The sequence below is a fragment of the Orcinus orca genome, chromosome 1 (genome assembly GCF_937001465.1).
Source record: "Orcinus orca chromosome 1, mOrcOrc1.1, whole genome shotgun sequence".
In the NCBI taxonomy this organism is placed as follows: domain Eukaryota; kingdom Metazoa; phylum Chordata; class Mammalia; order Artiodactyla; family Delphinidae; genus Orcinus; species Orcinus orca.
The window spans coordinates 205,322,154-205,349,049 of record NC_064559.1 but is presented as its reverse complement, the minus strand read 5'-3'; the positions used below and the strand labels follow the sequence as shown (position 1 = coordinate 205,349,049).

General features: G+C 44.4%; 1 protein-coding gene across 7 annotated transcripts in view; it reads right to left on the bottom strand.

Moving 5' to 3' along the window:
- The window catches only part of CLSTN1 (calsyntenin 1), a 523,112-nt gene that overhangs the window by 22,347 nt on the left and 473,869 nt on the right, over positions 1-26,896 (bottom strand). For 2 of the 7 annotated variants that reach the window (XM_033432875.2, XM_033432878.2), the window contains exons 1-5: positions 18,437-18,482; positions 16,127-16,249; positions 4,476-4,505; positions 3,112-3,307; positions 1,564-1,772 (exon numbers count right to left, since the gene is read on the bottom strand). In XM_033432875.2, coding sequence (XP_033288766.1) covers positions 1,564-1,772; positions 3,112-3,307; positions 4,476-4,505; positions 16,127-16,249; positions 18,437-18,467 — 589 coding nt within the window. In that variant the 5' untranslated portion in view covers positions 18,468-18,482. Of the gene's footprint in view, positions 1-1,563; positions 1,773-3,111; positions 3,308-4,475; positions 4,506-16,126; positions 16,250-18,436; positions 18,483-19,231; positions 19,290-26,896 lie in introns of those variants that run through there. The other 5 variants (XM_033432876.2, XM_033432879.2, XM_049712594.1 and 2 more) reach the window with 4 other exon arrangements.

Sequence of the window (26,896 nt, the reverse complement as noted above, 5' to 3'; positions counted from 1 at the left end):
GAGAAAAGGGAACCCTCCTACACTGTTGCTGGGAATGTAAATTGGTGCAGCCACTGTGGAGAACAGTATGGAGGGTCCTTAAAAAACTAAAAATAGAGCTACCATATGATCCAGCAATCCTACTCCTGGGCATATATCTGGAGAAAACCACAATTCAAAAAGATACAGTGCACCCCAATGTTCATTGCAACACCGTTTACAATAGCCAGGACATGGAAGCAACCTAAATGTCCATTGACAGATGAATGGATAAATATGTGGTATATGTATACAAAGGAATATTACTCAGCCATAAAAAAGAATGAAATAATGCCATTTGCAGCAACATGGATGGACCTACCAGTTATCATACTAAGTGAAGTAAGCCAGACAGAGAAAGACAAACATCATGGTATGCCTTAAATGTGGAATGTTTAAAAAAATTATACAAATGAACTTACATACAAAACAGAAATAGACCCATAGACATAGAAAACAAACTTATGGTTACCAAAGGGGAAGGGGGGGAAATAAATTAGGAGATTGGGATAAACATATACACACTACTATATATAAAACAGGGCTTCCCTCATGGCCCAGTGATTAAGAATCAGCCTGCCAGTGCGGGGGGCAAGGGTTTAAGCCCTGGTCCGGGAAGATCCCACGTGCCACGGAGCAACTAAGCCCATGTGCCACAACTACTGAGCCTGCGCTCTAGAGCCCGTGAGCCACAACTACTGAGCCCACGTGCCACAACTACTGAAGCCTGCGTGCCTAGAGCCCGTGCTCCACAACAAGAGAAGCCACCGCAATGAGAAGCCTGCGCACTGCAATGAAGAGTAGCCCCTGCTCACCACAACTAGAGAAAGCCCACACACAGCAACAAAGTCCCAGAGCAGCCAAAAATAAATTAATTAATTAAAAAAAAAAGTTAAAAAAAAAAAAGATAACCAACAAGGACCTACTGCATAGCACAGGAACTACAGTCAATATTTTGTAATAAAACATAAGGGAAAAGAATCTGAAAAAAAAAAATATATATATATATATAAAACTGAATCACTTTGCAGTATGCCTGAAACTAACACAACACTGTAAATCAACTACACTTTAACTAAAAAACAAAACAACTTAAATGTGAGACAGACACACCAAGTTAGGTCTTGCTACGGACTGAATGTGTGTGTTCCCCCGAATTCTTATGTTGAACTGTTGACTCTCAATGTGATGGCAGTAGGAGGTGGGGCCTCTGGGAGGTGATGAGGTTTAGACGAGGTCATGAGGGTCCTTACAAGAGAAAGAGACTAGAGCTTTCTCCCTGCCACGAGAGGACACAGCAAGAAGCAGGTCCTCACTGACGTTCGGCACCTTGATCTTGGACTTCTCAGCCTCCAGAACCGTGAAAAGTAAGTGCCTGCTGTTCCGGCCCCCCAGGTCTATGGTATTTTGTTAGAGCAGCCTGAATGGACTAACTGTGAGTTTCACCGAAGTGCAGACAAAGTTTGGGTTAGAAGCCGATTGGCACAGAGGGGCTGCCTACCCCATCTCCCCCGCAGTGAGGAAAGAACGCTCCTGGGTGCTCACCATCTTTGTCGACAGCAAATGGCACATCCGGGGTGACAATCTCATAGCTGCAAATCTGGCTGAACTGGGGGGAGCAGTCTGCGTCCACTGCCTCCACCCTCAGGATGCTGTCGTACTGCTTCCCCTCTACCACCGTGGCTTTGTAGGACTTCTCCTTGAATACAGGTGCATACTCGTTCACGTCGTTCACCTGAATATGGACAGTGGCTCTGGAAGAAGGGGGAAGGAGAAAGGCTGTGTGTTTTGCTTGTTTTTTTACCCCAAGAATAAAATTCCGCCCTATTCTTAAATTTCCTTTAACTTTTAAAGTTAAAATAGGAATCTGGTTGATTCTTCCAAGTCCTAGCGAGTAAGAGAGCTGGTACAAAGGCAGTAATATGAAATAAGAGACTTGGGATTTTCTTGACAACGTGTGGCAGGGCTGGCAGAAGGGAGATAAACTATATTAGACGTCTGTTTGCTCTCCAATCAAAAAGTTAAAAGAAAAAAAAAAGTTAAAAATGTTTTGTTGCAAAATCTGGAAAAAAATTAGGAAGAAGGGTTAAGAAGTACAGATAGAAGATGGGAAATTATGAGCATTAAAACAAGTTCTGCCCTGCTTCTAAGGAATAGAGACCATCAGGAACCCACTGCTGGGATAGCATCCACTGCTGACCCAACAAATCAAGGACCTCTACTTGCCCTTCCTGGTTCCATGTCCCATCTCCCCAGCCCGGGCACAAGAAAACTAGGGCATCATCAGACCAGGCTACAAACAGAAAACGGTCAGTCTCACGTGCTACTGACCAGGGTATGTTTCTGAATCAGACAAGGTCCCTGACTGAAATGAGGTCTTTTTCAGGGAAAATGATAATATCACATTTTGTAAAAAGGATGAGGCATGCAGCACTCCCACTGCTCACCAAGACCCTCCACACCCCAGTGCTACCCGTCCATCCTGACCCTCACAATGGGTTACACGACCTCACCTCACCTATGTGTCCTCCTTCCTTAGCCAATACACTAAGGAGAAACGACAAAATTAAATTTGCCTAATGTCGAAGGGCTAGTAAGTGGCGGAGAAAAGACTAGAAAAAGGCTAAATCCAAGTCTTGTTCAATCTTCTCCGTTACACCAGTAGTTCTCAACTGGCAGGAACGATGTGAACACACCCAGGATGGGGTGCAGAAGCCAGCTCTCTTCCACCAGCTCAAAAGTGTTTCATGCCCTTTAAATTTACAGAAAAAAAAAAGATAAACGTAACAACAAAATACCTTCCTCTGGGTAAAAGTAGGCTTTTTGAATTTTCAATGTAAGGCCCTAGATTCTTTACTAGAGTATCTGGTGGGATAAAATTACTCATGTATTCAACACCTACTATGTGCCAGGCACTTGCTGGGAGCCATACACAAGGGTAAACAGGATACCTGCCCTCAAAGAGCTTACAATCTCACTGGGGACAATTGGGAACTAGCCTCTGCCTCATGTTTCAAAAACAAGAAGTCTTGGGGCAGCGGCAACTGTCACCACTTTCCTTACACACACACGCTCTCTGTCCAGCTCACTTACTTATGAGACTTTTTCACGTTGGCCCCGTCAGGCCCCTTCCCGCAGTCGTAGGCCTGGATGGTGAATGTGTAGTCCTTCTGGAGTTCACAGTCCAGTTTCTCTTTTGAGCGAATGATTCCCTCGCCAGTGGATTTATCCACCACTACTGCATCAAAGGGGACATTCTGCCCATGAATTTTAAATCCACAAATCTCACCTAGGGAGTCAAAACAGCACGGGTTAGAGTTTCCGCCACACAAACAACGGGCACACTCCCCTCCTCCCCCAAAGAAAATAAACAACGACAATTTGGCAGCCAGGGCTTTAGGGGGTCTGTGAACAAAGCCAGGGCACTTGTGCTTGGACAGGGGGTAAGTTCTGGGGCTTTAGTAAAAAGGAGCATGTTCTGGCTTTCCAAGCAACTTGTTTAAACTTTGCATCCATTCATGCAGGAATACAAAAGAGAAAGAGAAAAAATATAGACAGGCATTTCACAGGAGTACTTAAGAGAGCTCCAGGGCAAAGTAGTTTCATTAGCAAACAGCCAAGGCCTGATAACACGGAGACTGCCCAGCTTCCTGGGAGGGCTGGGTAGCTATTTTGATTTGGACCAGAGAGGAGGCTAGAAGGCACAGTTAAGTGTTGAGAGAGGAAGAAGCAGTGAGGCATAGGTTCAGCACCATTATTACAGAAAGTCTGTCAAAAAAATATATATATATCGAAGAAACAAGTCTTCCTGTGCAATGAGCCTGGCTAAAATTAGGGAATCAAAACAAACTACTGAATGAGAAAACGGTAGAAATACCAACTTTTCAGGCATCCATTTCAACAGCTATCAGCTACAATTAAGATACAGTTTCCATTCTCGGGAGGGATTTGCTAGACTTGCCTTGTTTCGGACTTTATCCTATCAGACCTGAAAAAGAAGCCTGCCTGGGAACGTAAGCACATCCAAGTTGGTCTACAAGCTTATTTAGGAGTTAAAACCTAGGTTTCCATTCTGGCCCATGGGAGAATATATATAAATACTTTGATGTATGTATAAAACTTCACAGAGTATATTTCACATAAAAATAAAACTGAACTCTTCCAAAATTACAACTAGTAGAAAATGGTTACAAAGTGAATCCCTTAAATCCAATTTTAAAAAAAGGAACAGGATTATCCATATAGTTCAAATGGATGTCTGATTTCCAGATATTTCTAACCAAGGGTCTGGTTACATACAATTTCCATCAATATACTTAAAAATAGAAATAAAGTAGGAGAATAAATAGGGGTAAGAGAACATGACAGTTTCTTCTGTTTAAGGGCTGATTCCCAATTTTATAAACAAAGTTAGTGGGTTAATGTTCATAAGAGGCATAGAAAGAACCCTTTATCACCTTCTTTGGTGACTGTCACCTCAAAACTCTCTAAAGGGAGAAAAGATAAACCCATGTCAGTAATACAGGAAAGAAGGAAGCCGAAACAATAAGGAAAAAAAAAAAGTCAAAGATGCACATATTACACAGAAAAGCTTGACATAATTTAACAACAAATTCAGTAGCCAGCTTTAGCAGAACTGCATCTTCAGTAACAAAACATCTCTATGAATCCAACTTACCACAGATTACACTAGCCTAGTGATGAAATACCGCTATAAAGTCTCCTCACACCCTCAGGTGTCATGAGGATTTTTCTCTCCATGACTGCTTTGATGATAACGGTTTCTAAGTAAGTCTAGTTGTTATTTTACAGTTTTCGGATTTTCATTTTCAAGCTAAGTTCTCAGTGGCTAGATGGTAACTTTCAACTGGTCCTTAGATTTAACAGAACAGTTGGAGGAAAGGGTTTTACTTTAACCCTTTGTTCTTGAGCTGAATAACAATGTGTTCTCACCTAAAGTACCCAACCAAGGCAACAAACACAAAGCTCTCTTCTAATGCAACATATACTTAAATGCGAACTGAAACCAGATTCGGTAGTAACTGTAGCGATGCTACAACGATCATGGCTTTTATTTTGTGAAAAGAGCTCTTCTCCCAAGTCAATATAAATCCTGCTCACCTCACCCTGCGACCCCTACGGAGCAGAAACGAGACGATCAGGAGTCCCTCTCCCCGGACGCAGCGTGGCCTTGCCGGGGAAACCGTCCCTCCAACCAGAGGTTACACAGCCTCAATTCCCTGTTTTTTGTGGGTTTTTTTTTAATGGTTTTACCACATATTTGCATATCCCTCAACAGTGTTGTTTCATTTTGTTTATTTTTGAGTTTCAAAAAATGGCCGTCATATGGTGCGCGATTTTTGTGACGTGCTTTTTCACTCGACCTTTTCCAACCGTGCGTGTCTGAGATGCCTTCGTCCTCGTTGGCATATGCAGTCACATAGTTCACTCCCTCTCACCAGCACGCACAGGGAGAACCCAGCGAGTTAAAACATAAGCGCTTAAAACATTGCCCGGCACAAAGAAAGCGCTCCGCGAACGTCTGCTGTCACTGTAATTATTTCCCATTGTGTGAACACACCGTAACTCCAGTGTTTTGCTGTGTATGAACAAGGCTACGGTGGGTCCTTCTGTCCTGCTTCCTGGGCACATACACAGGCTCTCTCCAGATCTGTGCTGCCCCGTACCGGAGCCACTAGCCACATGGGGCTGCTAAAAATTGAACTAAAATTCATATTTTAGTGCGAGATATTAAAAACTCAGTTCCTCGGTCGCAGTGGCTGCATTTCAAGGGCTCAACGGGCACACGTGACTAGTAACTACTGAATGGAGACGTGGACAGGGAATCCCACCACCATCACAAGCTCTACGGGACAGCACTGCTCAGAGTGGTGGGGGCAAACCCGCAGGTCAAGTCCAGCCAGGGCCTGCGAGCTGAAAATGGCTCCTGTGTATCACTTCAGGACACGAGAAAATTACATGAAATTCAAACTTCAGTGTCCACAAGTAATGTTTTATCAGGACACAGACCTACTAATGTCTTGTCTAGGGCTGCTTTCCCCTCCCCCGATAGTGGCACAGTTGGGTCACTGCCAAAGAGACCCTGTAGGCTGCAAAGCCTCGAAATCTCACTACCAGCTTTTGACAGAAAGGCTGGCTGATCACTGCTCTGGAATCCACCATGAGCACAACTGCTGGGTACCAGCTGCGTCCAACTGTTTTCCAGAACGCTAGGTCACTAGCTTGCATTCACACTTTTCGGGTGTATCCTAACACAGCGTAGTACACATTAAGGTACCAACACAGCATAGTACACGTTAAGGTACCAACACAGCATTGTACACGTTAAGGTAAATCAGGTTGCCCTGCTTGAATTCACAGGTAACGTCTCGGTTTTTGACTTGGAGTTTGCTGTTCCGAAGAGGAAACGGTGAGGCCGCCCCACATCGCTCACCGCGACGGCACGTGCTTTGCCGACAAGGCGGCTGTGTAGGGAAGTGAGATTTAAGACCCTGGGACGAAGCGTCTGACCTGGGTGATGCCGCCTACTTGGTGCATTGCTGAGTAAGAGTTTAAAGACACTCATCATTCAGGCAATGTCCTTGAAGCTGTTTCTGAGATTATGAGGAGAGTGGAACTGTTTGCCAAAAGCTGAAACTCCCTCAGTCACTCCTTCAGGCTATCAGGCTAGGAGGAGGGGGAGGGAGGTCTCCGAGGGTAGGAAAGCACCGGGGTGTTTCCAGTCGATACTTCAGGTGTCCGGGGAAGGCTGCATTGATAAGGTAACGTCAGAGTAGAAACCAGAGGAAACTAAGGGAGCAAACCACATGCTCATCTGGGGAAGAGTTCCACAGAGAGGGAACAGTGAGTGCAAAGGTCCCGAGGCAGACCTGGGCCTGGCCCGGCTCAGGAACAAGGAGGCGTGCGCTGCTCAGTGGCTGAGCACAGGGGAGAACAAAAGATGAGGTGAGATACAGACAAGCAACCTGAAGCTACGGCAGCTACTACACAATTGCTGCTTCTCCCCCAAGTGAGGAGGGCATGACTGGAGAGTTCTGAGCAGAGAAATAAATAAATATGGCTCATAGTCTGAAAGAATCCATCTGACTGCTGTGCCGAAAATACGTCTGTCAGAGGGCAAAGGTGGACGCTGGAGTGACCCAGGCAGAGATGCTGAAGGACACAGCAGGGAGGACACGGGACGCTGGGAAGTGGTCAGATGGGTTTTGAAAGTAAGGCCAAGGCTGAGGGATTCTGAGTGAGAAACTGCAAAGGATGAAGTTGCCTTCAGCCGACATGGGGAGAAACCATGGAAGGAAGGTCCGGAGGGAGGAATGGGGGGTTGTACTTGCGCTTTGAACACGTGCCTCTACCACGATTTGTTACGGAATAACACCTCAAACAGATGATTATCAAATCTAAGAATAGACGTTATTCTGAAACTCATGTATTTCCAGGCTGCTCTCTAGAAGACAGGAACTATTTACAACGAGAACAGCAAAAACGTACATGTGTTACCTTCGCCACATACCCCACCGATTGTACCTAAGTCACTCTCAAATGGGCTACATCATTAGGACCTGGTGCCTCAGATCCACGGTGCTCATTACACAGCTAGGTCAACTGGGGCCTTTTGCCTGGAATGATTTAAAAACCATCTCGCCGGCTGGCAGCCTGATGCAACAGGAGCAGCATGAAGTTCACCCCGGGCAGACCTGGGCTTTCCGTACCACCTGCGTGGCCTTCGTGTCTCTGCTGGGTCTTCTAAGCCATCGTCTGCACACTGGCCAGTACACGCATTTCTCGGGGTCCATCTACTCGTCCAACCGGGGACCCCAATTCTAATGAGGAAGACGGATCCGACTGGAACAGGCGAGGGGCGAGTGAATGAGTGAAAGCGACTGCAGTATTTCAGATGAGATCTGATGAGGGCTAGACTAAGGCGGTGTCAGCAGGAAATATTTAAGGGATTTCAGGAGGATGGACAGGACTTTGCAGCCCACTGGGCAGAGAGAGTGAGAGGGTTGGGAGGAACGCCCGGGTTTTCAGCTGATGGTGCCCTTTAGGGAACTGAGGTGCAGAGAAAAGAGGAGGAGATTCACGAAAAAGGTGTTCGGCCTGTTTATCCCAAGCAAACTTCTCGCTTGTTTGTTTGTTGGAGGATTTTAAAGCCCCACATTAATCTCTTTCATCCATACAACATTCACTGGATGCAGATAAAGACCTTTCTCTTTAACATAACTACAATCACATTACACAGCCAACAAAATGAACAATAATCCCTTGGATATTTTCATAGGGAGTATCCTACTGCCTCTCGTTCAGTTTATGATTTTCCTCCTCCAAACCAGGGACCAATTTCTGTCAATAATTCTCCTGGGAGCTGATCTTTCTAAACTTTCAAGTGGTCGTTGATTCATTCTTCTCCCCTCTCCTTCACACTTGTGCGTACAGTTCTAGTGACACATGTATGATCGTTACATATGTGTGGTTACGTGGGAGCCGCATGTATCAGGTGGAGCTGTACCATGGTGATGACACAGAAAGTGCACCTCTGCCCTCTGCATCCTCAGGCTGCTCTCCCAGACTCAGCCTTCTCCCAACCTCAGCAAAGAAGGACCCCTCAAAATCAACTCTCGTATTGTTTTCTTTCTGTCCTGTTCCTTCCCACTCAATCCAGACCACGTACCATTGCTCCGCTAGATGAATCCCGTCATATCTGAAATGCCCCACCAGGTTTCCTGGACGACCCCTCTAGCTGTGATGGCCTCAGAATGCACCAAACCCTCCCCTGTCTCTCTCCACTCTTCATTCCCTTTAGATCATCTAAAATAGTCAAAAGAATTTTTAAAAAGCAAAACATAAAAATATAACAATGGGTGAACCCAGCAAAGTAGAGATAGGACTTCTCGCCATCCAGCTGCATCCAGGTTCTTGGCCGAGTGTTTTCTCTTCTGTCCCTTTGGTTTCTGGCTGGCCTGGCATTCTTTCTCCATCTTCTTCCAAATCTGAATTTGGTCTCAAACTCTTCCCCAAATGAGAGGGGTGTCTCTAGAGCCTCTCCTGCAGCCTCACCAGCTCTGGTGCCGTCCTGCCCTCACACCACACTGCTAATGGAGATCATGGGCGCCACTCCAACGCTTAGGGCTTGGGGAAGCCCCTGGAGGTCCAGTGGTTAGGACTCCACGCTTTCACTGCAGGGGAAAGCAGGTTTGGTCCCTGGTCAGGGAATTGAGATCCCACAAGCCGTGACGCGGGGGAAAAAGAAAAAAAAAAAAAAACCCACTTAGGGTCCTCTGGTGACAACAGATATCCATTCCAGCTAACTCAGCGAAAGGGCCTTCACTGAAGAGCCACTGGGAACTCATGGAATTGACTGCAGGCCAGAGAAAGGGACTTAGGAAACTGTCAGAAACCAAGGCAGCTTGAGAGACCAGCAAAGAGGAGCCACAACAGTCCCAGAGCAAAATGGTCTGGACAGGAATGAATGTGACCACACCTGGTATCAGCGCCTTTGTCCCTCTGCTCAATATTCACATCCCAAGAGGGAGCATCTGGTCGGCCCTGCTAGGCTCATGCGTGTGCCTGGCTGGGGAAAGCAGGGTGATGGGCTGTAGAGCCACCTACCTGGACCCGACAGGAAAGAGACCAGGGGCTGTTAAGGGAAAAGGGACATTTCCTGAGCAGCAAGTGTCCACTACAACGTCCCCGCTAATCCAACTCTCCTCCCTAACCCACTTCTCTCTCCTTGGCGTCTCTCCACACCCACCAGCTGGACATCCAGGCTGACTCTTATTTTATGGCGACTTTTGACTTGTTTACTGGTCCAGGCTTGTTTCTAGAACAAGCTCACGCGTGGCTCTAATCAGAACAGGTTTTCAAGATACCTTAAAAGTACAAAAAGCATACACCCAAGGGTTACGTCCTCCAAGCTCCTCAGACTACCGCAATGGTTCTCAAATTTCAGTGTGCCAAGAACTGCCTCAGAAGCTCGCTGAAAATGTAGTCTGCCAAGTCCCATTCCCAGAACTTCTGACTCAGCAGCTCTGAGGCAGAGCTCAGTAATCCAATAAGCACTGCCAGGTGGCTCCAATGCAGATGGGCTGCAGTGCGTACTTGAGAGACTGGCCCATCAGTGGTTTCCAAACCTCACGGGCTGGTTACAGATTTCAACTGTGCTCCTGCAAGTACAGACGCACACAGGCAAGAGTAGAACAGGGGAACCTGCACTCAACGGATGGGCCCCAGGACCATCTAGATGAATGTATTAGGTTAAGCCCCATGAATACGCCATTTTTGTATGTTGAAAATGTCAAAATATTTGAGAAAATGGAATGTCAGAAATTTTATGTGATTCAGCCTGGTATAAGGCAGTAATCAGCTGAGTAGCCGTTTTAAATAAGTATGGATCCAATGTCAGGACACAAACTTGATTAGAAAACCACGTGCAAGGTAACACCCCGTCCATTCAACTTAACAACAGAAACCGTGCAGCCCTGAGCTCACTTCCAACCCTCTGCTCCTCCACAAGCCACACGAGCTAACTATTCACCCACCTCTTTGGAAGCCCTGCCAGCTCCCACCTCTGCCCCAGCCTCCCCTCCGCCCTTCACTGCCCTTGGACCTCCTTCCCATCCTTGACAGGAGCTCAAGCCTACCTTTGGAAATCACCTCCTTTCCTTTTTTTTTTTTTTTAATTTATTTATTTATTTTTGGCTGTGTTGAGTCCTTCATTTCTGTGCGAGGGCTTTCTCTAGTTGCGGCAAGCGGGGGCCACGCTTCATCGCGGTGCGCGGGCCTCTCACTATCGCGGCCTCTCTTGTTGCGGAGCACAGGCTCCAGACGCGCAGGCTCAGTAGTTGTGGCTCATGGGCCCGGCCGCTCTGTGGCATTTGGGGTCCTCCCAGACCAGGGCTCGAGTCCGTGTCCCCTGCATTGGCAGGCAGATTCTCAACCACTGCACCACCGGGGAAGCCCCCCTTTCCTTTTTTAACCCCCATCACCTTGCCTTTTCATGAACTCCAGTCCACACCGCTCTGCCTCTCTCACCTGACACTGAACTATAAACATCCTGGCAACCCTGCTTAACTCTCTGACAATGCTGGTTTTGCCTTCCCACCTAGATGATCAGTGTTTTGAGAAATGCTTTTTTGCATTCTCTGGAAGACTTAGCAAAGCTACCTCATATCTAATGATTATTGATCTCAAACCTTTCCTGGAGGCAAATGCATCCAACATGAGTTCACTCTAGTCAGTAACTGTTAATAAGAAGTTTCTGTCCTGACATCTGGATCCTTACCTAGTTAAAACTGCTACTCAACTGATTATTGCCTTACGCTAGGCTGAATCACATAAATTTTCTGACATTCCATTTTTTCAAATATTTTGACATTTTCAACATACAAAAATGGCATTTTCATGTGGCTTAACCTAACACATCCAACTCATTGCTGCAAACACAATGCCAGCCCAGCTGCACACGCTGAAAAAGCAAAACTGGGCAGACGTGTGGTCATGAAGCCCTATGGCGAAAAGTAGCACAGATCTGAGCTGGTTCTAACATCAACAAAAGTAAACTTCCCGTTCTCACCCTGAAATTTCTTTTGGATTCCATTCGTATCGTAATTGTTTTAACTAATCTTGTAGAATGTCTGTACTCAGTCTAGGAAGGCAGGAAAAAGAATGCTTCTGGAACCACCTACTAAAGGGAAGAGCTTCAAAAAGGGGGACGGGGGGCTTCCCTGGTGGCGCAGTGGTTGAGAGTCCGCCTGCCGATGCAGGGGACACGGGTTCGTGCCCCGGTCCAGGAGGATCCCACATGCCGCGGAGCGGCTGGGCCCGTGAGCCATGGCCGCTGGGCCTGCGCGTCCGGAGCCTGTGCTCCGCCAACGGGAGAGGCCACAACAGTGAGAGGCCCACGTACCGCAAAAAAAAAAAAAAAAAAGGGGGGGAGGGGGGTGGGGAGTGCAGGGTGTTCAGCTTCCGATACAGGCAGTGAAGAAGGGGTAACCGTCAAAACAGCAACAACGTGGCCTGTGAAGTGGTCCCAGCTTTTAGCTCCCCATTAAATATATAAAACATACAATACACGTTCTTACCCTCACCTCTACTCAGGCTTTCAAGCAGATTAAGGAAAAGGGGCTGAATAAGGAATTGAGTCGTTTCGATTTCCTAAAATACATGACAAACAGCAAGACTTTATTCTCTTAGTTTTACCCCCAATAAAACAATGTGGGCCAGACCCTGTGGGCTTCACATGAATGTCTGATGAGTGACAACTTACAACACACTTTGGTGACCAGGCTTCCCACATTACACAGGTATTTATTTCGGAGGCTGCATGAGTAATCTCCGGTGGTTACCCACACACAGGTCCTGTGATGGGATGAGACTGTGGACCAGAATGTTTACAACGTGGTGAAGTCAATATCACGAGAGCTGACCCGGTGAAACTAAGAATCACGCTGCAGTCTGACCGCCTGGCTCGAAGGCAGCGCGGCTGTTTGTGAGCTGTGCAATCTTGGGCAAACTCACTCGTTCCTTCTACAAATATCTATGGAAGTGTCAACTAGTCCCAGGTGCTGGTCTAGGGACCAGGGATTAAATGGAGAATACAGTAGCCATGCTGCTGCTGGGCATGCTCTGAGTCTGCGTTTCTTCATATGGAAAATGGGGGCATGAGAGTACCCACCGCGTGAGATTGCTGGAAGGAATCAGACAGAGTAACTGTGCAGAGCCCTGAGAACACCCTTGGCCACGCTGAAGAGCTCAATAAATGTCAGATGTGCCCGCTGCCTCCACCACCACCATCATCATGGTGTCAAAATAAACTCAACGTTGCCACCAAAACCAACCTAAGATCAAAATAAGGCTCCAGACCTAGCCTCTGCTTTACACAAAAGTTATTTAAGAAATCAGTGAGAAAATGGAACACTATGAAGACTACTAGAGAAAGATGGAAAAACAGTTCTCACAGAACATTAAGTAAAGAAATATTTTTAAAAGATTCATAACAGCAGCAGCAAACACTGTACACAGTACCTACTACACAGCAGGCATTGTTTTAAGCTCTTCATATTTATACATAAATAAGTTAATATTCCCCAAACCCTGTAAGGTATGTGATATTATCCTCATTTTACAAGAGATGAAAAGTGAGGCACAGAGATTTTACGTAATTTGCCCAAAGCCACACAGCCAGTAAGTTTCAGAGCCAGGATTCAAGCACAGGCTGCTGGCTCTAGGGTCTGTTTTCCTACGTACCCGTCTGCTACAGCCTCGTGGGGGCAGTGTTCTGTATAGCAGCTGGATGGGTAGTTGGATGGGTACCATGGCAACAGAAGAGGGAAGGAGACAGGTGTTCCCTTCCCTGGACTGTGCAGCTACTCACTTTGGTAGGATGAGGACCATGCTTCAGGAAGAGTAGATGAGCATCAGTTCCACCCCTGGGTGTATAGCCAAGAGAACTGAAAACTGATGTCCACACAGAAACTCGTACACGAATGTTCACAGCAGCATTATTCACAATCACCACAAAGTGGAAACAATTCTGATGCCCATTACTGATGGACGAATGAATGAAATGTGGTCCATCCGTACATCGAAATATTATTTGGCAATAAAAAGGAATGAAGGGCATGCCACAACACGGGTGAACCTTCAAATCATCATGCTAAGTGAAAGACGCTAGTCACAAAAAGCCACATGTTGTCTTTATATGAAATACCCAGAAAAGGCAAACCCATAAACAAGGAGTAGACTAGTGGTGGCCAAGGGGAGTGATTGCTAGCAGGTGCAAGGGCTTCTTCTGGGGGAGATGAAATGTTGTGGAACTAGCCAGTGGCTGATGGCTGGACAATCTTATGAATATACTAAAAACCAGTGAACTGTACACTTTAACAACTGCATACATTATGGTACATGAATTGTATTTTTAAAAATAGAATATAAGAGCAACTGTGCTCCCCTGTGACAATCTCCAGAAGGAAAATGCTTACTTTTTCTGTCCACTACGGCAACTACAATCAAGTCACCACTATACTTGGCTCTAAAGTGCTTCTCTATATCGTTTTTTAAAATCCCAATATGTAACTTTGGCACACCAATAAAAAAATACCTGAGAATCTCTAAAAACACAAAACTTTATCAGTACTATTTCATTCACAGTAATACATTAAGTTTTGATAAATGACCCAATAAAATTAAATCCAACGAGAAAGAAAAACTAAGTAACTTTATTAATATGACTTCAAAGTTAGCATTCACTGTACATTTCATTTCCTACTTCCCTTCCTTTGTACCTTCCTGTGGTGCCACATACAGCACCAGAGCGAAGAGCCATCCTGCCTGGGCTGGAATCTGGCCTCTGCCACACACTAGCTGTGTGACCCAGAGCAAAGTTAGCAGCTCTGTGCCTCGGCTTCCTCTTTTTTTAAAACAGGGGTGGCAGGAAGCATACTTACCTCAAAAGGTTGCTGTGGATTAAACACAAATGCGTATTTGTAAAGCACTTACAACAGTGCCTGGGACACAAAACGCTTTATAAGTGTTATATATCACGAGTGATGTAATGGGACAGAGCTCCACCAGCAACAGGACTGGACACAGATGAGAATTCATAAAGAGAGGCCTGGGGGAGTAAATACAAAACTCCTGACAGCAGTCACTTCTCAGAATGTGTGAGATTTCAGAGATGTACAAGTCCCCTCAGAAACATGAGCTAGATAAGCCCATCAAGGTTATTTACAAGGCACTGAAACATCACACCCATAAGGAGGAACTGCATATAATAACCAAAGGTGTTGCATGCAAAGTGTGTGTATATATGTATATGCAAACACTCAAAAATCTAGCTATTCACAGAGGAAACCACTAGGCAATGCTAAAAATGATTTTAAATCGGGGGTGGGGGGGAACAAACAAACAAAAAAATCCCCTTGGCTACCAGACAGACACTGTACGCCTAGCACAGAGCGCTTCCTCTACCATCCATCTAACTGGATTTCTGTCTAAAAACCAATAAACAAGTAAAACTAACTGGAACTGACTCCAATACCATAAGCTGCTTCTCGGGTTACTTTCCTGGAAATGGGATGTGGCACTTGAACGGAAAGAAGAACAAATTCATTTTTTAAATAGCTCTTCAGAGGCAGCCTCACATCACTGCCGCCATTTACCATACGAAATTTAACGTACGGAATGATCTACAAGAGCTACTGAATTTTTCTCATTTGTCCCGAGGCAAACAGAACAAACAGAAATTTTGTTCTGGAGAAACATCATGCAGAAACTGCTCTTTAAAAATTAACTTCGCGACGTCAATTCTGACTATCAGAATTGACAGTCAATTCTGACAAAGAAAGGGTGAAGCAGCCCGTTCCTCCACCAGTTAAGGAAGTTACTATGGCCCCGACGTAAAGCAAGGACAGTTCTGATTTGCAAAGTGCTACTGAATGCTGGCAAAGCAGCAAATCTCCAAAGCAACCCTAGAGATTTGTCCCTATAAACACTTAGCTGACAATCTTATGAAGTAACTCACGTTAAAAATTTACTGAAAGTAAAATCTAAGCCCAAAGAATTCATTTATAAAAGATTGCTCAATGTCTTTAAATAAGTCTTTTCAGGTAACTGAAACCTAGGCAGTGCAAGGAAAATCTTGAGCCGTAATTACCTAGATCCTCGCCGTGCATGGACCAGTAGCACCAGGGAACAGGTTAGAAAGGCAGAATCCCAGGTCCTCCCAGACCCACTGTATCTAAACTTGCATTTTTTTTTTTTAAGGTTGCATTTTAACACAATCCCTGTGCTCTGCATGAATGCTGAAGTTTGAGATGCACTGGTCTAGATGCTCTCTCTCTGGTTACATCCAGACAAGGAACGCAGTGATGCAATTAAATATTTTGCTTTTCAACAAGTACCGGCTTTTGGGGGGGGGTCAGGTACCCCAACTCTTAAAATTAAAAGGAAAAAAAAATGGTGCGTGGGGGCCACACACAACCCTTCGCTATCAAGACATTCTCAGAAAGGCTCAGAAACAACCCAAAGGGGATGTGTGAAATGCTTCCCACAAGCCCAAGTTCATGGGGAGTGAACAAAGACACGCTGGTACCTGCAAAGCGCAGAGGTGCATCTTTGTCCAGGGCGATCAGTGGCGGGTCGAGGAGCACGGTGCTGTCACTCTCCGTAACTAAGCCGTGATACGTGGGCTCCAGCCACGGCTTGTGCTTGTTGACTGTGTTCAAAAACAGAAAAAGCAGAAAGGACACAGGCCAGGTTAGAATTATTATTTTCAACTCGACTGCTTTTGAAGACACACATCCATTATTAAAACAATATAACTCTCATGAGTTCGGAAGGCCACGCTGCTATTTTTTGTGGCCAAGTTTGGTATCAATGCCCAAATGGGATGAAATTCTAAAGTGATGTAGAAATTATCTGAGGCCATGAAGCAACCAAAAATAAGAAATAAATTGCTCTAGAAATTGAAAGAAAGAAAAAAGACTGATGGTTATGGACGGTATCATATCTTACTATCTCTGTTTTCTGCCTCTCTTAGAAAAGTTACAAATAAAATATGTTGTTTCTTGGATTAAGAGATACAAACTAAGCAAGGTCCTACTGCATAGCACACGGAACTATATTCAGTATCTTCTAATAAACTATAATGGAAAAGAATCTGAGAAAGAATAATATATTTGGTTGGACAAAAAGTTTGTATGGATTTTTCTGTAAGATGTTATGGAAAACCCCGAATGAACTTCTTGGCCAACCTAATATATAAAGAATATATATATAAAAGAATATATATATACACATTTTATATACATATATAAAAAGACAGAATCACTTTGCTGTATACCAGAAACTAACACATTGTAAATCAACCATACTTCAAAAAAAAATCTTTTTAAAGACATACAAACTACTACGTATAAAATAGATACGCAACAAGAATATATTGTACGGCACAGAGAAATATAGCCTTTATTAGGTAAAACTTTATTTATTTTTTATGTTTTTAAGTTTATTTATTTATTTTTGGCTGCTTTGGGGTCTTCGTTGCTGTGTGCAGGCTCTCTCTAGTTGTGGCAAGCAGGGGCTATTCTTCGTTGCGGTGCATAGGCTTCTCACTGCGGTGGCTTCTCATGGTGGAGCACGGGCTCAGCAGTTGCGGCTCGCGGGCTCTAGAGCACAGGCTCAGCAGTTGCGGCACACGAGCTTAGTTGCTCCACAGCATGTGGGATCTTCCCCGACCAGGGCTCAAACCCGTGTCCCCTGCATTGGCAGACAGATTCTTAACTACTGCACCATCAGGGAAGTCCCTAGAAGTGTAATCTTTAAAGGAGTGTAATCTAAAAAATACTGAACCACTATGTTGTACACCTGAAACTAATATTGTAAATCAACTATATTTCAATTTAAAAATGTTATTTCTTTATAACAATAATAATACATTATTTATTTAAATTAGCATTACAAACAAAAACATAAAAGAGGTGAAACAAGACTTATGAATATAAAATTACAAATATGAGGTATTAAAAGAAAATGAGGGCTTCCCTGGTGGCGCAGTGGTTGAGAGTCCGCCTGACGATGCAGGGGACACGGGTTCGTGCCCCGGTCTGGGAAGATCCCACATGCCGCGGAGCGACTGGACCCATGAGCCATGGCCGCTGAGCCTGCGCGTCCGGAGCCTCTGCTCCGCAACGGGAGAGGCCACAACAGTGAGAGGCCCGCGTACCGTAAAAAAAAAAAAGAAAAAAAGAAAAGAAAATGCAAAATTTCTGAAAAACTTGACTGAAAACGCAGTGTTCAAGAAAAAACCCCTTTCGGGATTTCCCTGGTGGCACAGTGGTTAAGAATCCACGTGCCAATGCAGGAAACACCGGTTCGAGCCCTGCTCCGGGAAGATCCCACATGCTGCGGAGCAACTAAGCCCGTGCGCCACAACTACTGAGCCTGCGCTCCAGAGCCCGCGAGCCACAACTACCGAGCCCGCGTGCTACAACTACTGAAGCCCCCGCGCCTAAAGCCCGTGCTCCGCAACAAGAGAAGCCACCGCAATGAGAAGCCCGTGCACCGCAACGAAGAGTAGCCCCCGCTCGCCACAACTAGAGAAAGCCCGCGCGCAGCAACGAAGACCCAGCGCAGCCAAAAAAAAAAAAAACAAAACCACCACCCCTTTGGGATTGGGCCAGCCTGCACTCAGAGTCCAGCTCTCCTCTGTTATTTGCTGCGTGACCTGGAGCATATAACTGACCTCTCCTGATCTCAATTTCCTCTTTTATGAACCAGGGACACCCCACAACCCACAGGGCTGGGGTAGATAATTGGAGAAGTGTTTTTCCTACTCAATTAGGCACTAGCACTGTTACTTTTGTTTTTAAGGTAGGAACATCTGCTCTGGCAGTCTGCTTACCTGAGAAAATGAATTCGTAGTTTCTGTCCATTTCGTTCTGCCCCGGGCTTTGCCCCCAGTGGGGGTCTGTGCTGCGACTTTCCCTGGTTGTGGCCACCAAGCCCCTCCCCGGGTTCCTATCTCCACCAGCTTGTTTTGGGCTCATCTCACAGTTGGAACCTTTCCATTTTCCTTTTACTGTCACCTTCTGAATGTTCACATTATAACCTCAGGCTATGTAGTTAACCACGGGAACCACTCCTGAAGCTGATCTGATTAAAAGGGATGTTACGAAACTTTATTTCCACATAGTTGGTGCCTATTTCTTGAATTAACTACCCAGATTCTCTTCCGTAAGTTTAAGTCAACCCAGAAGTAACTGAAAATAAATTTAAATGTTTAACCATCTTTAATACAATGTGACCATGATGTGATACTACTTTTTTTGCTGTTATGTGATGATGGGAGAAGGTGAGGGTCAGAAGCACCTGAGCCTCACCTGCACTTAACTCCCTCGTGACCTATTGGAGGAGCAGTGCGCTCACATGTGAAATCCCGAACGGGCAGACGTGTGTAGGCCTATGTCTGCAAGGCGGAAAAAAAAGCTACCATCTCTCTGCTTAATGACGCATCCACCAGACATTTTACACACGCTGCACCCAAGCCAAGAGCAAATCCTTCCGCCTTCATTTTCAAAGTAAACCCAGACCCACGGGGAGTGGGTTAAAGGGTAGAGAGTTTCGGTTTTGCAAGACGAAAAGAGTTCCAGGAGTTGGTTGCACAACAGTATGAAAGAACAAACTCAAAACTACTGACTTGCACACTTAAAAATGGTTACAGGGCCTCCCTGGTGGTGCAGTGGTTGAGGGTCCGCCTGCCGATGCAGGGGACACGGGTTCGTGCACCGGTCCGGGAGGATCCCACATGCCGCAGAGCGGCTGGGCCCGTGAGCCATGGTCGCTGAGCCTGCGCGTCCGGAGCCTGTGCTCTGCAATGGGAGAGGCCACGGCAGTGAGACGCCCGCGTACCACAAAAAAAAAAAAAGGTTACAATGGGAAATCTTATGTTACGGGTATTTTTCCACATTCTTTAAAAATCCACACCCACAAAATAAACCCAGACGCAGCCATTTCTCATCCTCTCTGCTGCCCACTTAGATCTACTACAAAAGCCAAGTAACCGCTTCATCCTTGCCTCCTGCACTGACTCTTCCTTCCCACGGTGGCTGGGGGACCGCTTCTCACACAGGCCTGTGCTCTCAGAACCTGTCTACACCAAAGGTACTGAGGACCCCAAACAGCTTTGGCTTAGGTGGGGCCCATCTATCTATCAGTATTTACTGTGCTGGAAGTTAAAACTAAGAAAAATGTTAGTATTTATTAAGTCATTAAAAAAAAAACCCACTGTAAGTTATCATAATATTTTAATGAAAATAACTATTTTTTAAAACAGAGTTTACTAAGAAGACTGGCAATGTTTTACACTTTTGCAAACCCTTTCACCTTCTGGCTTAGTAGAAGACAGCTGGGTTCTCACCGCCACTCCTGCAGCCAATATGCTGCTTATAACACATGCAGCCTCTAGAGAACTCCGCTGCACACTCATGAGAAAATGAGGAAAAGGCAAGTCATATCTTAATATAATTAAAATAGCTTTGAGGGCTCCCCTGGTGGTGCAGTGGTTGGGAGTCTGCCTGCCGATGCAGGGGACACGGGTTCGTGCCCCGGTCCGGGAAGATCCCACATGCCGCGGAGCGGCTGGGCCCGTGAGCCGTGGCCGCTGAGCCTGCGCGTCCGGAGCCTGTGCTCCGCGGCGGGAGAGGCCACAACAGTGAGAGGCCCGCGTACCGCAAAAAAATAATAATAATAAAATAAAATAGCTTTGACCTCTCAAATGCCCTGACAAGGTCCCTCGCTTCAGGCCTCTTCAAATGTTTCCTCCTCCAGTTATAACTGCATCTGCTGCTCTGCCCCCTAGCCCCCCACTTCCTTCTTCTTTTCTCTGCTACTCCTCCCGACCACAGGCAGTCAGCCTGGGACGTGGGGCAGATTACCTGGCTTCCCTTGGCCTCAGTTTCCTCACCCGTAAACTGGGGACAGCAACAGTACCCACCTGGTAGGTTCCTGTGTGATCAAACCAGTCATGTGTAAAATACTCAGGACAGTGTCGGGTGCTCAGTAGATGCCACAAGGGGGTTGCGTTGTTACTTCTCCTGCACACAGACCGGTACAAAACCAGAGATTCCAGGAGGGTGTGACCTTTGTTCTCTGCTAATTCCCAGTACCTCGGGCCACAATAGCATCTCACTCCTCAGGAACTAGCTGGTAAGTGAGTATATAAGGAACCCCATGTAGAGTACAGATAAAATCAGTGCCCTGGTTTATAAATTCTCTCACAGAGAAGAAAGTTTTGGTGCTGAGGATTTTAAAAAAAAAAAAAAAAAGGTACAATTTGGTGTTTCAGACATTGGGAAGATGTTTTTTTATTTTTTGTTTCTGGAAGGTGGATGTTCTAAGCAAAGGAGACAAGAATCCGAGGCATCGCATACATCAAAATACCGAGGGGTCTGCCTGGAAAGTAAGCTGAGCCCAAATCCAGGTCACAAGGGCCAAAAGTTTATAGTGCCTCTGGAAAACATCTCCCCTCACAAGAGCTGCTCCCGGGACAAGAGGTTTGGTGGAGAGAGTTCAGCTGGTTGTGGTACACCTGCCCTTCTCCTTCTGAAATACCGCCCAGGACAGTGGTAAGTTAACTGGCACAGTACTCTGCACGGGCCGCACAGCTGGCTGCAGCCTTTGAGCTGAGAGGGCTCCAGTGAGCACAGAAAAGAGCCTCGCTTTGCAATCAGGTTGAATGTTTTCCCTAACTGCTGAAAGTTCCGTCCTCTCCAGGCCTTGTTAAACTATCCTACGAGAAAGGCTGGAACACTGCCTGGAGTTACAGACCTAATACAGATAAACAGGCCATTTTAAAGAAAGTACTCCAAAAGTAAAGGAGCTGTTACAGTGGAGGATTCCTGGACTGAATGTCAATATTATGACATAGTATGAGCGTGTTTCGTGTTTGGTAATTGCAATCATTGTTGATTCTGTAGTGGTCATCCATTTACAATGCTTGGCGTCAGTTTATTTATCTCTTGTAAAAATAAAATACAGTGTGTGTGTGAGTGGTGAAAAAAAAAAAGACCATCAAAGAAAACTCCAAAACCTCCGCTGTTTGTCACTAATTTTGAAACAGAGAGGCTATTAGTTCAATTCACTATTGATAATGTACTATTAACAGCAATATTCAATTCCAATTTATTTTCACGTTTAAGATTTTATTAATAAAATTATAAGCACATCAAATAAAACTGAAGAAGACTATTCCAATATGTGAGTCCATAAAACCCCTGAGACTTAAACTAAGTGGATTTATTTAGCCTAGTAGGAAAGTAAAAATATTAGGCAAAGCGAATTGCAGAAAACCTGTGATGCATTTCTGCCTACCCTAATGGAAAGGCCTGCAGCTGAAAATGGCTAATGGTTCAAGGGGAATAATAATTGAATAGCTGGTCCCCGTTCTTTTATTTTTCCCCACTATTCTAATTTTATAACTCAAAATTTCTAAATTGCTCCTGGAGCTGAGAGTAGAATGAAGAGATTTGGCCAGTTCCATTGACTGAGCTTTTAAATATTTAATAAATGATATTTTTAATATTTCATCACATTCAATTGGCATTATAAAACATTTATGGAAACAAATGACTGACGTTCCTGTAATCATCCAAAAAAAGTCATAAAGAAAGACATGAGACTACAGGCCATAAGTCTAGGAGCAGGTCACCCATGTTCAGAGTCTTTACCCAATTCATTTCATTACATTCTAGATCATAAAAAAGCCAACTAAGTTTTGAATGGCATAGCATTAACCAAAATCACTGAATAGCAAGGCTAAACCATATGATCATCTCAGTAGATGCAGACAAAGCTTTTGATAAAATTCAACACCCATTTATGATAAAAACTCTCCAGAGGGCTTCCCTGGTGGTGCAGTGGTTAAGAATCCGCCTGCCAATGCACGGGACACGGGTTCAAGCCCTGGTCCGGGAAGATCCCATATGCCGCGGAGCAACGAAGCCCGTGTGCCACAACTACTGAGCCTGCGCTCTAGGGCCTGTGAGCCACAACTACTGATCCTGCGTGCCACAACTACTGAAGCCCGCACGCCTAGAGCCCATGCTCCGCAACAAAAGAAGCCACCACAGTGAAGCCTGTGCACCACAACAAAGAGTAGCCCCCACTCGCCACAACTAGAGAAAGCCCACGCACAGCAGTGAAGACCCAACACAGCCAAAAATAAATAAAAATAAATTTAAAAAAACCCACCTCTCCAGAAAGTGGGCACAGAGGGAACCTACCGCCACATAATAAAGGCCATATATGACAAACCCACACCCACAGCAAACATCATGCTCAATGGTGAAAAACTGAAAGCATTTCCACTAAGATCAGGAACAAGACAAGAATGTCCACTCTCGCCACTCTTATTGTATTGGAAGTCCTAGCCACGGCAATCAGAGAAGAAAAAGAAATAAAAGGAATCCAAATTGGAAAAGAAGTAACACTGTCACTGTTTGCAGATGACATGATACTATACGTAGAAAATCCTGAAGACGCTACCAGGAAACTACTAGAGCTCATCAATGAATTTGGTAAAGTTGCTGGATACAAAATTAATACACAGAAATCTGTTGCATTTCTATACACTAACAACAAAAGAACAGAAAGAGAAATTAGGGAAACACTCCCATCTACCATTGCATCAAAAAGAATAAAATACCTAGGAATAAACCTACCTAAGGAGGCAAAAGACCTGTACTCAGAAAACTAAAAGACACTGATGAAAGAAATTGAAGATGACACAAACAAGATGGAGAGACATACCATGTTCTCGGATTGGAGGATTCAATATTGACAAAATGACTCTACTATCCAAGGCAGTCTACAGATTCAATGCATCCCTATCAAAGTAACAAGGCTAGCAATCAACCCTATAAATGTAGGCTATACCTGGGGAACACACCTATCATTTTAGGACACGGCTAGTTTCGGTGGCTGTGGTAGACTTTAATCATTAGAAACGGCCACCAATTTAAAAATCAAAATGAAAAGAATGTAAGAGTCAATTTCAGGATTAACTTGAAATATAAAACTTTCATCTCCCTAAGTACATCCCAACTCTCTGGACTAAAGAGAGGATGGCCCCTTACCCAGGACACACAAATCACAGACTCAGGCAAGGCGGTTCCAAAGCCTGTGTGCAGTGGCCTTGACATCAATCCAGTTTGCCCCTCCGCATTCCAGAACACTTAGCTTGGTCATATCGGGCCAATATTGATATCATAAAAAATAATGACAGGTGACTTAGTTTTAAGGGATTATAGGCATTTTGCTGGTATATCTTAGATGCTGTTCCATGTTTTGTTTGCAGATTCAGTGTTTAACCTCAATCTGCAATTAAGGAACACTGACACTAGGTGGCGACAGGTGCCTCCGATTCCATGCTGCAAATTACCGGGCTTCGATTAAAAATCTAGCTCTTTACTTACCAAAGGAGCAGAATGTAATCTGAGTCAGCAGGCCCTTTGTTAAAGATGATATGTATAGAAAAGTGTCTTAAATTATATGCGTATAAAATCTCCAGCCGATTTTTTTCTCGAAAACTATAATAAAATATTCACAGGGCCCAAAGCAAAATATAAAAAGGCATACATTCTCTGGGACTCTCTCAGTACTGTCCCGGTTGAATACTCTTATTCAGAGCTGACCATCCCTGATTCTTCAAAGCAGCTTAACATCAAAGGTCCTTTCAGCTTCACATCACCACTGACTTGGAGTTTGTTCCAAGAGATCTTCCCTGAACACCTGCTATGCGTAAGCACACGGCAAGGTGCTGGGCTCTCGGGGAATCGTGGCACAATCTCTGGAGAACACAAACATGTCAAAGACCGTCTACATTCTAAATGATGTGGCTACAACTAAGGGGTTATGAGGTGTGCCAGGAACTTCACCAATCAGCAGGGACCAAGATGACCAAGGAGCCACCATCCCAAATGTGGCCACGCCCCTTGCCAGAGGGAAAGAGAGAGCTCTGGAGGGTCTCCCGGTGGGAGCCGAACCTTCCACCCAAAAGGGACACAAGTCACTTTTGCTCCTAATTCATGGCCAGAACTAGTCACACAGCCTCACCCAAATTCCCCAGGGTGGGGGAGTGCCATTCTACGTGTCTGGAAAGAGAGCTGGAAATATCTGAGGTCAACTCTAGGGACTGCCAGAAGCACAAGTGGAGACCGCCCCAGGGACACCCCTAAAAGGGTAAGCGAGGTTTCTCAGCTGCGAGGGAGCATTTTAAACAGAATACGAATACATATAAGCGTTTCTTAAAAAGCTAAAAAGAGAGTTGCCATATGATCCGGCAATCCCACTCCTGGGCATATATCTGGAGAAAACTCTAATTCGAAAAGATACAGGCATATCAATGTTCACAGGGCCACTATTTACAATAGCCAAGACATGGAAGCAACCTAAATGTCCATGGATATGTGAATGGATAAAGATGTGGTGTATATATACAATGGAATATTACTCAGCCATAAAAAAGAATGAAATCATGCCATTTGCAGCAACATAGATGAACCTAGAGATTATCATATTAAGTGAAGTAAGACAAAGACAAGTATCATATGCTATCGCTTATATGTGGAATCTTAAAAAATTATACAAATGAACTTATAAAACAGAAATAGATTCACAGACATAGAAAACAAACTTATGGTTACACCAAAGGGGAAAGAGGGGAGAGATAAATCAGGAGCTTGGGATTAACAGATACACACTACTATATATAAAATAGATAAACAACAAGGGCCTACTATATAGCACAGGGAACTATATTCAATATCTTTTAATAACTTATAATGGAAAAGAATCTGAAAAAGAACACACATATATATATATATAGACACACACATACACACACACATATATATAACTGAATCACTTTGCTGTATACCTGAAACTAACACAACATTGTAAATTATACTTCGATTTAAAAATAGTTATAAAAAATACATATAAGGTAGAAAGAGAAAGATGTGGCTCATTCTGGGACTAGCAAGACTGTGATGAACGCATGGCTCTAAGCGTATAAGGAGGTACAGCTGGACGGGGGCTTGGTCTGTGATTTTAGGGTAACATGGGGAGCATCCCTCTTCTGTGCTACACCAATGAGCTCTCTCAATTCTTTAGACAATAAGAAGCTGTTAAAAGCTATAAACAATGTGGTCTGGTAGAAAAGGCAAGAACTTTGGGATCAGACAGAACTTAGTTAATGAATAAATTCTGTTTCTCACTCCCGCTGTAACTAGGGGCAGATTATTTAACCATCCTGTGCCTACTTCTTCATCCTAAGTGGGGGATGAGACCACCTTCCATAACTTTGTTTGGAGGATTATAAATGAGGTAATTGAAGGGCCCACTCTATGCCTGACACACGGGCGTTCAACAAATACTTGCTGATAAGTTAATCAAAAGCAATAGCTATGTTTTAGAAATAACTGCGAAGGCAGAAAGACCAGAGTTTAGGAGACTCAGGAGGTGTTTCCATGACAACCTCCCTATCATCATCTTTCTGAATACAACCTACAGCAAAAGGAGATTCCCTACAGCCTCAGACCCTGCATTGGCCTCATTTTATCCTCTTTATTTGGCAAAAGAAAAGAGAGAAGTAGCATTATACAGAGTGATACTGTTAAGTATAAAACAAAAAGCAAACCAAAAACACCTGGCACTTTTTTTTTTAACCAAAAAAGGAAACTTTTTAATCAACCAAAGTTACACTGCATGAAATTTATACACAGCTCTCCTTTTCAGCTGAGGTTATTCCTGGTAATGGTTTTAGCTAATACAGCATTAGTTTCCTCTGACTTTGTAAAATATATTTTGTATTACTCTTAATTTTTTCTAAAACTGAATACTTCCCTGGAGAAAACCATAATTTGAAAAGATACATGCACCCCAATGTTCACTGCAGCACTATTTACAATAGCCAGGACATGGAAGCAACCTAAATGTCCACTGACAGAAGAATGAATAAAGAAGATGCAGTGTATATATACAATGGAATATTACTCAGCCATAAAAAAAGAACGAAATAATGCCATTTACAGCAACATGGATGGACCCAGAGACTGTCATACTGAGTGAAGTAAGTCAAAGACAAATATCATGTCTTTGACATGAAATATCATGTCTTTGACATGATATTTGACATGTCTTTGACATGTACTTGTATGTGGAATCTAAAAAAATGGTACAAATGAACTTATTTACAAAACAGAAATAGAGTCACAGATGTAAAAACAAACATGGTTACCAGGGTAAAATGGGGGAAGGGAATAAATTGGAAGATTGGGATTGACATATGCACACTACTATATAT